General features: G+C 42.4%; 1 protein-coding gene across 2 annotated transcripts; it reads left to right on the plus strand.

The window, feature by feature from the left end:
- The first annotated feature begins 2037 nt into the window (after nucleotides 1-2037).
- On the plus strand, nucleotides 2038-11848 carry lhx4 (LIM homeobox 4). 2 transcript variants are annotated; one of them, XM_086161142.1, is made up of 7 exons: nucleotides 2038-2155; nucleotides 2245-2398; nucleotides 4950-5121; nucleotides 6743-6945; nucleotides 7476-7630; nucleotides 8336-8507; nucleotides 9319-11848. In XM_086161142.1, the coding sequence occupies exons 2-7, from the start codon at nucleotides 2320-2322 to the stop codon at nucleotides 9705-9707; spliced, it is 1170 nt and encodes a 389-aa protein (XP_086017268.1). In that variant the 5' UTR covers nucleotides 2038-2155; nucleotides 2245-2319; the 3' UTR covers nucleotides 9708-11848. The 2 variants fall into 2 exon arrangements, with proteins under 2 accessions (XP_086017268.1, XP_086017269.1); XM_086161143.1 differs by having other exon boundaries at nucleotides 2060-2155; nucleotides 2248-2398.
- The last annotated feature ends 1250 nt before the right edge of the window (nucleotides 11849-13098 follow it).

Genomic DNA, 13098 nt, shown 5'->3' on the forward strand with positions numbered 1-13098 from the left:
ACTACTACAAATACTCGATTTAATACCACATGGTCTGAAGTACAGGAACAAAAAACAAAAACATAAAAACAAACAGGAGAAAATACGTGACGTTTTGTAAGTAGTAGATAAAAAAAACAAAACAAGTAAATAATCTGGAATACCACAAGCCATCCAGACCATTACGCTTTAAAATAACAACAATATTTTATCAATATTTCATGTTGACATTTGGCTTTAATATTAGTTTTGTTATTATGAATGATATCAATATCAGTAGTAGTAGTATTTCTGTTATTGATATGGCTATTATTATCACAATTACATGTGTTTGAATAATGAGTGGAATTACTGAGAGGAAAAAAAAACAACATTATTTCGATCAGAGTTAACAAAATAAATAAAATGATGCGCTGGCTTGGAATATGGTAATATCAGGTGTATCAGCAGGCGGAGAGAAGCTCTCCTCCTTTCTCCTCTCCGCTCCTTGAAGCAAATTGGAAGCGAAGATCGAGTTCATCTAAGCCTGAACCCACGCCCACCCCCACTCCCACCCTCCCCCGGGGTGTGTGTGTGTGTGTGTGTGTGTGTGTGTGTGCAATGAGCGGTGTCAGGAGGCCCCGCGTCTGGATTCCTCATCCTCGCCCGTGGAAGCGCGGCGGTTCACGGGGGTGAAGGAGGATCAGACGTCAGACAGACCCGTCAACTCCCACCCTCTCGCCTGTCAAACCCACGGAGGCTTGAACGGTAATGACGGTGGAGAAACAAGCAGAGGAGTGTTTTCTTCCATGCTGACAGAACAAATGAAAGGGGGGAAAGTTTGTCTTACACACACAAATACACACGCACACACACACACAGAGTCAGCTCAGGTGATGTTTTATTATCCAAGCAAGCTGGCATCCCTTTTCAGTTTATGATCATTATTATAATCATTGTTTCAGATTCATCGTTTATTATCATATCGTCACCCTCTTAAATTTTTTTTTTAAGATTTTTCAGGAAACACAAAAAACTGAACCGTTAGACACACTCTTGACAGAGGCACTTTCTACTTAAGGGGTAGAATGTTTAACTGAGGATGTAGGTAATGTTGCCAGAGGTGGTCAGCATCATGAGGAGATGATTTAGGCCAAAAAAAAAGAGAATTTTGTAAAAAAAAAATGACTTAGGCGATTATTTTAAGAGGATGACTATTTTTTTTTTTTAACTGTTTATACAATTTTCTACCATTATTTATTATTCTTATGTTTTTCTCGTAACTCTGGCACAACAATTTCCTTCGGGATAAATAAAGTTGTTCTTATTCTTATATGTACAGTTTAGAAAGACCAAAAAAAAAATGGTAAAAAAATGACTTGGGTGATTATTTTAAGAGGGACGATTTTGTTTTTTTTTACTGTTTATACAATTTTCTACTATTATTTATTATTGTTAAGTTTTTTCTTGTAACTCTGGCACAACAATTTCCGTCGGGATAAATAAAGTTGTTCTTATTCTTATATGTACAGTTTAGAAAGGTGTTTCCCTCTACAATACAATGCAATTATTCCTTTGCTGTCCACAGTGAAGGCCAATAATAATAAGCTTATATTGCAAAGCAATGTATACACACACACGCAATAACATTAAGATGAACATGGGCATTCCCACCCACGTCAAATACTGTATGTGGGAGTGTGTGTGTTGCCTGCACACACTCCGTGACAAACTGTAAGTTTTACCCCAAAAAACTTCTCGATCGATGGGTGATTTTAGAATTGATTTGTGTCGGTGGATGGTGGTGGGGAGAGGTGGGGGGGGTCCCTGCCCACACTGCAGTGAGCTATTTATGGTGCGGGCGATGCGGGGTGGGCGGGGGGGGGGCGTCCCGCCTCCCAGGAGACACCGCGTTAAACTCTTCGCCCACGGAAGACGCTTCCGGCCCCGCCCCCTCTTCCTCCTCCAGAAGCCCCGCCTCTTTTCTCAACTCCTCACGTCGCTATTGGTCCGCTGCAGCACAGTCGCTTGGTGACGTCACTCCAGCCACGCCCCTTCGCTCCATCCACACCCCCCCCCCACCACGCAGCGCCGAATGGAAGGAGCCTCCGCATCTGATCCGCTCCTAAACCGCTCGACACGGACACGGACACGCAGGAAGGACGGCTAAGGGTGGGGGGGAAGCGAGAGAGTCTTGGTGAGGAGGAGAACAACCGGAAAGGAAGAGGAGAAGGACCGGCAATCCGAAGCATCACATCCTTAGAGTTTTTTTTTTTCCTTCTCCAGGAGACAGGACGGGACGGGACGGGACGCGTGGAAGCGCCCACGGAGCTGCGGGTGTGAGCGCAGGTCTGGAACACGATGATGCAAAGTGCGGCGGTGCTCCCGGCAGAGAGTCCAGTGAAGAGTTTACCGGAGATTCTCGGAGTGCCACTGCAACGTAAGACACGCTCTTCATCTATTTCTGGGGAGAGGTTATTGATTTATTGATTTATTAGTTTTTTCTTTAATACGGTTTCATTTCAGGGAGGGTGGTGGTGGAACTACTTGGTGCAGGCCGGGGATCAGACCTGCAAAAAAAAAAAAAAAAAAAAAAAAGGCCTCGCCGGAGGTCTAACCATCCACGCCATTATTAAGAAAAATACATGTATTTATTTACTGGATTCTACAAAATCTAGAACGTCACCCGGAAAGTTTTCCCAGGCAGCCGTGAACCCCGGTTAGGAGCCGGGGGTCTGGAGGGCCCCCGGTCCTCCATCCGATGCTTGCCCCGGTGAGGCCCCTGGCAGGGCTATAGATTTGTTTATATCCGAGATTACTGTAAATTTCTTGGATCTCCACCGGGCGCCGTATAAATTCTACACGGCATATATTCGTCTCACTATTGCGGCTTTTTTTTTCCTCCATCTTCCAGCACCTAAGGCGACGGAATTACCTCCCATATGTCCGTCTCGGTGTCTCAATTTGCATTTAATCCCATCATGCAACGGAGATGCCATTATTTCTGCCTTGACCTAATTATTTCATCGGCGAATTAGTAAAATATTCAGATGGAGCCAATCTGACGGTAAATAATCCACAATAAAATAAGGATAATCCAATGAAATCATCACATGAACACCTCTGAAATGTAGAATGCTGTTGTTTTGGATATTTACATTTTTTTTTCCAAGAATGTATTCGTTGAACACACACACACACACACACACACACACACACACAAAATGGGGGGTTATTTGATTTTAATTTTATTCTCTAATCCAGAGCTGTGCAGCGCGGTAAGGCTCGGTGCCTGGTCGGCTTATGCTCTTTAATTTTATAAATCGAGGCAGATTAAACGATTGGATAAAGATCCTGCCACTCAGCCCCCCCGCAGCGACCCCCCCGCGGATTTAAATCCCGCTTCTTCGAGGAATAAAATGTTTTTTTTTTCCCCTCTATCTTGTCTTATCAGGCGTTCTCCTCCTCCAACCGGGTATTTACGACGACCCTTAACCCGCATGTCTGCGATTCTTAAAACCTGGCCTTGCGGGGGAAGGTGGGGGCGGCAACGTGCGGGACGTGCGGCGGAGGTGATGGGGATGAATGGGAGAGATGGCTAGACGCGTGGCGCGCACACGCACACACACACACACACACACACACACACACACACACACACACACACACACACACACACACACACACACCTCTATCACAGAACCACGCACACACACTTTTCGGCGCTGTGTCGATGCCAAGATCGCTTTCCTTTCAGCACCACCTCTGAAGGATCTTCCTTCTTCTTTTCGATCGCTCCACGTTACAGTGTTTGTTTTTGGGGTTCGGATTCTCTATCAGTCTCCTTTTGTTGAGCATCCAAAGTATTAGAAATTCAAATCAAAAACAAATGATCGCGGTCATTTTTGGAAAATCGTTGAAATAGCATTCCGATGTGTTGCCAACGGGGTTTCCAGCTGCCTGCAGGACGGAGATCGTTATTCAGTTGATTGGATTAAAAACAGCAAGCATCTCAGGCTCATGGATTTTATAAAATGATTTTAGGAACCATGTGTTTACCGGAGCTGCGACTCTTAGTCTTGGCCCTTTTCTCCCCTGAGTATCGATTTTTAATAATCATGCTGATCTTGTGTTTGACTTAAAAAAGAAAACGGGAAAGACAGAATGAAAAATGCAGATGAGAGAAATGAGAGGAACTATTGTTTGCAAAATCCAAGGGATATTTTTACAAACACAATTTTCTAGATTATATCGCCGACTCTATTTACAATGAAATGTGTTTCCGTAATAATTGCCGAGGTTAAAAGCTCACTTGTTTTGACGGCAAGTTTAATTTAGACGCTCGATCATGAATCCATCGTCGGCCCCTCCCCTAGAAATGGAGTTTAATTCAAGGAGATCATCACCGTCGTCACCGGTCATTTAATAACCGCCGGGTTGATGTATCTTCAGAGATCGCACGGTATTTCACTGCCATGGACATAAAAATCAAAATGTATCGTCTCCATCAGACGCAGCGGTTTCAACTTACGCAGATCCCATCTAATAAGAGGGGTTTAAACAGCGCGAATCGGCTACGACTACTAAAGAAAAAGTAGCAATAATGGTAATAATGATGATATCAATACTGGCAGCCGCATCATCATAATAATAATAATGATAGCGCATTCCCTCGGATCATGTTTCTGCTGTAACGCAAACTACACGTCATGTGATGCAATGAAAAATCATCGAATTATATTTTGTTTATCGGCGTCTAGATGTGATAGAAAAATTAAATAAATGATAGCATTATCAGGCCAGGAGGATCTGACGGGGAAATGCAGGTCTAACAAAAAAAAAAACAAATCACGCGAAAAATGTATTCGCGTCAGAGATGAAGAGCGGTTTTGCAACACAAATCAACGCTTTCTGGTCGTATGAGTTTCACGTATTTATATGGCAACTTTGGCCTTTTTTTTTCTTCTTTTTTTTCGTCTCATTCCTGGCAGAGATCCCTCAGTGTGCAGGCTGCAGTCAGCACATCCTGGACAAGTTCATCCTGAAGGTGCTGGACAGACACTGGCACTCCAAGTGCCTCAAGTGCGCCGACTGTCAGACACAGCTGGCCGACAAATGTTTCTCCCGGGCCGGAAGTGTTTACTGCAAGGAGGACTTCTTCAAGTCAGTGGCCTTTTGCTTTTAGACACCTGCATGAAGGTTGATTTTAAATAAATACACATTCGCACAAATAGCGAGACAAATCAAGTGATGTACTGGAAATGGTAATGGTAAAATAATGCAATCATTTACATTAGCATAACATGATAGCATGGTATGGCGGATATCGAAAACATGGCCGACAGTTGGTATTTGCTAGCTTAGCTTACTTGTGCAATTTGTTGTTTATTTTGGTACTTGGCTGTTTTAATTTTCAGTCAGGTTTTCTTAACGTGGGAATACACAAACGTTTGTGTTAGTACTTTATCATAATATTAATGATAAAACACGTTTCAAGCTGTAACAATTTAATGAGGTAGTACTCCAGAAAAATAACAGGGAGAGGAGGTTGATAGCAAACGCATTTTATAAGTGAGAAATTATATATACTGGGGCCATTTTTGATTTTGTTTGAATTTATAAAGTTTTTACTTTTGTCTTATTATAATGTTTTTTTTTGTAATGGAGAATTACACACCTGCCAAATCCTCATTGAAAAGTTAAAAATGCGCTTATAGTGAGGTGGCATGTTTATTTCAGCCGTTGACAGTGTCCAGTGCAGTATGTGCCTTCTCGTTTTTTTCTGTTGTTTAATGGGAGGATTGCAATGACGATAATAATACTAACATTAATAACTGTTGTAAGATGATAAAAGCAACATCTTTCTTTCTTTCTTTCTTTCTTTCTTTCTTTCTTTCTTTCTTTCCTAACGATTGGATTTCTGAGGCATTACAGAGGAAAATTGAGTTTGACTTTTATCCAAAACAGGATCAGCAGCTCCAGGCTTTTTACTAAATCATGTTTGAAAGGTTTTAATGCTCAAAGCTTGAATGAGACCTAAAGAGCTCCGGAGTCTCACTGAAAGCTAACCGTGTTAGCTGACCCGTGGGACAGCCGGGATGGGGGGGCGGGGGTGGGGATGTTTGCATGTTCAAATTGTGGGTGATGGACATACACACACACACATACATACATACATAAACATAGAAACACAAAGTCGCATAGACTCATTGGAGTGTGCCTTCCGGTAGTGATTTGGAGGCTTCACCTTGCTCTTTTCTATTTTCGGGCTGGCTGTGTGATTTAGAGCCTCTCCTGAGTCAGTGTTTTATTGGTTCTCCACTGGGTGTGTTTACTGTGAGTACACCCCCCCCCTCTACTTTTTGCTCTTTTTTTTCTATTCCTCCTCCTCTTGCTCCACCTCTTCCTCTTCTACAGCTCTCTGTGCTTGATCTGCAAACACATAAACATGAGTGCACATGCACACACACACACAATACATACAGTGAATTGATCCTCTCCATCCATCAACCTGCAGACAGGTCTATCGTTAACAGAAATGCATTCCAGTGCTGATTTTTCCCTCTTCCACAGCCGGAGCGTCTATTAACACAGACATTCAGCCATCATTCTTGGCTGCAGTTGAAGAAATATGCATCTGGCTAGCGTGTGAAATTTTAATCTCCGTTGGTCTCACTTTCTCCATCAGTCTGGAAAGAAGATATTAATAAGAGAAAGATATCAGTCTGCCTTCCAGTTCCTTCCATTACGTGTATGTAATGGCATTTCTTTGTCTTTCCTGCAGGCGTTTCGGAACAAAATGTGCATCATGCCAACAGGGAATCCCTCCAACGCAGGTTGTACGGAAGGCACAAGACTTTGTGTATCACCTGCATTGCTTCGCCTGCATCATGTGCAGCAGGCAGCTGGCCACGGGGGATGAGTTTTACCTCATGGAAGATGGAAGACTAGTGTGCAAGGTGGATTATGAGACGGCAAAACAAAATGGTAGGTCAGATTCGGATATGTGTTGAAATACGCGTTCATTCATAACAAGCATACAAACAAAGGAGGGAAACAGCAAAAGGCCCGTTCCTCAATTTTAATTCAACAATCATGACCTATTATTACTGCAGAGAGTGGCAGGGGTGATAGTGCGATCGAGTGACTTTATGAACATCTCTCCCACACTCTCCAATTCACATAAGAGACTGTGGCTGTATGTTGTTTGTGTCTCGGTGTGTATGCCGTCCCTCTCACCCTCCCTCTCCTTTGACATTTCAATGCATCTGTGACCGATTATGTAAAGTGAAGCACTGCTCTTATATGATGCAGCTCCAATAACTCGCTTGCTCTGCTAGATTTATGTCCTCTGCTATCGCATTGTGATAGATGCACAAGAACAGTAATGCACCTCAATATATAAGCATTGCTTTCATTTAACACACAGATATTCAACACAATGGTACTGCCTGTTACAGTGAGACAATTTCCTAAAGAAGTTATTCGTACATACGTGCATGTCACTATGGTTTTAGATGACTCGGAGGCGGGGACCAAGCGACCAAGGACTACCATCACAGCAAAGCAGCTGGAGACTCTCAAAAGTGCCTACAAAAATTCTCCGAAGCCGGCACGCCATGTCAGAGAGCAGCTGTCCTCTGAGACAGGGCTGGACATGAGAGTTGTGCAGGTAGATGATTCATTTCCTCTAAATACACACCACAGATGTTTCTTTGTGGCATCACAAAGAATTTTCACGTTATCAGGCTTGAACTAAAGCTAGCCGATCATTTTCACTGTCACACAAACGCACCGCTGACTTGGTTGGCTTTTTATTGTAATTCAAGTCAGCTGGTTTGTAACTGAGGATTGGCCTGAGAAATGCATTCACACATATCTTTGACTTTTGTGGATTATGTAAAAAAAAGTCTATGGTGTAACTTTACAATTTTGGAGCAATTTGAAAACACTTAAAAAACACTTTGTTTTTTTATGACCTTTTTATTCGTTGTTACTTTTACAGTGTAACTGGCTTAGTGGCAGTTTCATAAATGTTAAACATTTGTTAATGTTAAATGTATCTATTTATATTAGTCATTTATATAAAAGAAGTACTGAATGTTGCCATTTTGAAATGAGTTTGAAAAAATAATATTCAAGATGGATACCTTTCACAGAATACTTTGTGACTAATCACAGTGGGAAAAGCACATTTGTGGATGATAAAGTGTTTACTTGCAGCCACACCATCACCATAGCTTCCTTTTATACGAAAGGACCGTTAATCCTATTCACACGCTTACCTTTGATTCATATGATCAGTGAAATGCTAGCAGAGACTCTGATTATGCTAACCCAATCATTATTATCAATAAATTATTATTATCTCCTTCAGGTGTGGTTCCAGAATCGGCGTGCAAAGGAAAAGCGTTTGAAAAAGGATGCAGGCCGCCATCGCTGGACTCAGTTTTATAAAAGTGTTAAACGCAGCCGAGGAGGGCCGAAGGTGGAAAAGGAAAGCTCGGCAGACGACGCAGGACTCAGCGACAGCGAACTGAGTTTCAGAGGTACTTACCTTGAATATCTTCCACCAGGACATATTTAATTATTAATATCATGAAAAGGAATTTTCAATCGTGCCTTCATTGAAATGGGATTAAGGGACCCCACGAGCTGCTAAATGACATTGTTCCGAGTGCAGAAATAGTCAAATGCGTCTTTGTGACAATTCATTTGTTTTCACGAGTCGTTCAGTGCCTTGTGTCGCCGGCAGGCGTTGCCAAGATGGCATTCTCATTTCACATTCCATTCACACATCCCCGTAGCCACTTCCTACTGCCGCCGTTTGTCACCACGATATAGCTTACCGGAAAAGTGGAAAAGGTCTTCAGCGAGATGTCAACGACATTTTCGACATCCCTCTGTTTAATGTTTACAAACCTGGTTTTTGGTAGTCATAAAAGTCTGTGGGACTTCAGAGAGAGCACTTTTTATGAGGAATGAAAACATGGTGACAGAAACTCTATTAAGTACGTGAGGCTTTTAGTCAATTAGAGAGAAAGTGCTTTGGGGCATTGTTGTTGCCGAAGCCACTCACGAGATGTGTTCAGATGGAAACATATTTTGTGCAGCAATTGCACACACAGTCACTTTTGTTAGAGTCCAAGATGTAACACATCGTCTCGCACTTCTATCTACACTCGACAAAAAGAAACCACTTATCAAGCTGTGGCTGCTCCATTTACCCCCAGACACATAATATTACCACTTACAAATGCACTTAACTTTATTGAAATGTAACAATTAGATGCTGTTCAACCAGTTGACGTGTCGAAATTCTTACAACTGCCGTGCTAACCAGCGATGTCTCGTCCGCAGATGACCAGGTCCTTTCGGATCTCGGCCATGCCAACGGGCTCTACGGGAGCGTCGGGGATGTGACCAACAGTGCAGTGCTGAACGGCGGCTTCTCTGTCGACACATCGGGTCAACCTTACCACGACATCCGAGCAGGAAGTCCCTACGGCCTCCCCCAGTCTCCCTCCTCCATCACCTCCCTGCCTGGCCACACCCCTCTCCTCAACAACCTGGGCTTCAATATGGACGGTCTGGTGGCACAGGGGGGGCCAGGCGGGGTTGGACAGGCTCTGAGAGCCATGGCAGGCGGCCCAACCTCAGACCTCTCCACAGGCAGCAGTACGGGATACCCCGACTTCCCCACAAGCCCCGCCTCCTGGCTGGACGAGATGGACCATTCCCAGTTCTGAGCCTCAAGCGGAAGCACTGTGGCAACAACCAGACTGCACGAACAAAGGGGGATCGGACAGAGCAGACATTAAGCTCTTTTACATTTCTTTCAATCACCCTCCAAGACTGGTTTGCTTTGCGATACCGGGTGAAGAAGAAAAGGGAGTCCCTCGACAGTCGACCCTGTGAGGTAACAGCCAGGAGATATGTAGTCCTAGCAGTGAAGAACATCTCCACGTTCACTGAGCTGACTGGAAAAAAACAAAAAACAAACAAACTGAATGTTCAATTTCAACAGTGTATCATACAATTTTTGTTATCGACCGACATTATTTTGTTCATTCACTTTGAAAATAAGACTGGATTTCCAATATAATGGTGGATTATGCTCAAAGGGGAGGCAGTAGTACTGCATCCCCCTCAAGATAAAGCAGTTCATCTCGCAGCGACGTTAGGGGTACAATCTAACGTAGATCCAAGTCCCTTATAAGACCCATGAGGCACCTGCATGCTTCTGATACAAAATCAGTCGGACTGTTGTCTGGTCATCTCAGAGCCTTTTCATTGGCAATGCACTTTACTCTCCTCGTCTTTTTCTGCACACGTGGACAAGAATGCAGAGTGGAAGAGAGAAAAAAAGAGGAGAGACATATGCACAAGGCAAAAACAGTGTTTCATTGGGAGGGAAATTTACAAGAGCAGTGGCACAAGTGTGAATTTTGAACCATGCTTATGTTTTTTTAAGGTATTGCTGAAGTTTACACGACTAAATTGTTAGGGAGTAAATGGCAGTTTTTTTGTCTGTTTGTCTTTAAAAGCCGTTTTCCTCTGTCTGATTGAGGGCGAACACTGTTTGCTGCACAGCAGGTCTCTCTTCTATATTTATTGGTGCTTGACTCGTTCTTGTCTGTGTAAAGCTGTCTGCTACTGAGCTGAGAGTTCACATCTGTCAGTATTAAATGGATCTGTTACCAGACTCACGAGGAATCAAAGCTTTCTGTTGGAGGACAGTCAAGAAGCCTAGACAGAGTCTCAGCTCTGGTCATTCTATCAAGCTAGAATATTGGATAGCCTAATCTATTATTTCAAATGCACAGATTCAAAAAGGTTCTTAAAATTTAAGACATAGCTTTATTTGGAAATGTTGTTTTGGAACTTAGAGGATAATGAAATACACTCATTAGAGTGTGAAACACAGAAACGTACTATGAAGATCGTTGAAAACATTGCCCTTAGTGTCAGCTCCTCTGTTTCCTCTGTCCTGCCCAGGCTTCTCTCAGTAATCTACTCAGTACAGTAGAGATCTAGCTTTGCCTGCAACCAACCTACTTACTAACCCCAGATGTGTTGTCAGCCTGCTCTCCAACTGTCTGGCCTCTGTGTCAGAGGGATTACCAGAGTCCCCCTGCTATCCGGCCTGATGGTCTAGTATTGAAGCTGCCACGACTGCTGGACTGACATCTTAGCTGCGTCTTCAATCCCCCACAATCACATTCACTAGAAGAGAACAACCTCCCGCATTCTCGAAGTGCAAACTCTGCTTAAAATCTGACGGTACATCTTAGTGAGGTTTGACCTGTTGACCATTTTAAATTCAGAGGTTCATTTGAAAACCACCTAACATGATTATTATCTGTAGCCGTGATTCTCTTTTAAAAGCTGAGGGGGTTGGGGAGGGAGATGAAGCTAATTTATGTAGTCATCTTTTTAATTTTTTTTTTCTTTTTTCAAAAATTTGCCAAGCCCTGTTTTTTAAGAGCCAGAGTTCAATCTGACAAATAGAAAATAGAAAGCCACACTATTTAGAAAAGTTGTGTACAAAAAAATCACCACCACAGTTTTGTTAAATCTGCGTTGCCTCAGCAGTTTGCATCTTAATTGTTGTAAATTTTGTACAGTTTGAGAAACGTGTTGATCGTCTTGTTTCATGAGTGCTATTTATTATTGCCATGTGTCTTTGAAAAAGATGTAAAAGAGAGCACTGAAATTATTCATTTATGCCTTCTGTGTAATGGTATGAACTGTGTACAGTCAAATCTATATGAGGAAAATAAAGCTGAATTGTCTTTGGGTTACTCCTTTGCGCTTTGCTGTTTAATGGATGCTGTATGCAATATTATCACATGGGCTTTTGTTTTTCGGCATCTCAAAAGAAAGATGTCTGTTGTAGGTGTTTTTATGATTTTTAGCCTTTTCCAAAGGCTCTTTAGAGAGAGTTAACCCGCAAATTCATTTACCCATTGAGAGCATTTACCACACACTTAGGCCTCTATTCAATTGTGAAGATCCATTTAGTACCACCAACAGACAGTGGTCAGTCAGTTAACAGTGATTGATGTGGCTCTGCTCTCTTGGCCTTGGGTGGGGGTGACAAGAAAGATACATAAAGAGGAAAAAGAAGGGAAGGGGAAAAAACAAAACAAGTGGGGAAACAGCTGCCTTGATCGCTGTGTTGATCCTCTCAGTGCTAAAGGGATGCAGCAGCAGATTGCAGCGCTGCACATTCAAATCTTCTTTATCCCCCTGTTGTTAACTAATTGTGGAGTGCGTTCTGAAACATGGCAAAACATTGTTTATACCGGTATATATATAGTGACAAATATTGACAAACGGTACATGTTTCATACGCTATCATTCATTTTGACTACCCTAATTAAAAGGACAATTAATCTACACCACAAGCAACATTTTTTTTTTGTATTCAACCTCTAATCAATTTCCCAAATTACAATTACAAATAAAACCTGGAAGATAGAGTTAGATTTGGATGTGCTTGTGGTCACATATAATGTCATGGAGAGACAAAGTCCTGTCAATATGTGGTCCCATCTTCACCTCTACTTTTTCTGTTTCTCAGCATGCAGCTTATGTATTTTTTAGAAAGATTTATCATATAATCTTACACATCACAACTTTCTGAAGCCTGTGTAATGTCTTTAGGGTAAGTGTGTGATGTAATTCTTCCTGTTGATGGCAGATAAAACTGCAGAGAAAAGTGACAAGTTGAGGCAGACAGTACTCTGCCACACCTGAGGGAGGTGTATGTGAGCTAACAGATGCTAGTTGCTGCCCTCCTATAGCATTGATGCTCGGCGCCTATTTGCTAGCTAAATTATGCTAAGTTTGTTTAGCTTGTCAAATATACAAGATTCTTTGATTTTGTAAGACTAAACACCGATTTGGCCGGAGTGAACAGCTCACAAAGAGTAAGGAATGCATATAAATCTTCCGGACAGCTTCTTAGTGATTTTTTTTGGCCCAGAAGGATCTAATATTGTATGTTCCAGAGGCTACAAAGTTACTCCAGCTGGCTCCCACTACAACGGCTACAGCGGCATTATTATCTGCGTTGAAAATACTTAAATTATATCGGCGGAATAGGACAGATAAAGGACAACTTTCTTCTTTTGC

The sequence above is a fragment of the Fistularia commersonii genome, chromosome 16 (assembly GCF_037954325.1).
Source record: "Fistularia commersonii isolate RoL2024-O1a breed Wild chromosome 16, RoL_Fcom_v1.0, whole genome shotgun sequence".
Classification (NCBI taxonomy): domain Eukaryota; kingdom Metazoa; phylum Chordata; class Actinopteri; order Syngnathiformes; family Fistulariidae; genus Fistularia; species Fistularia commersonii.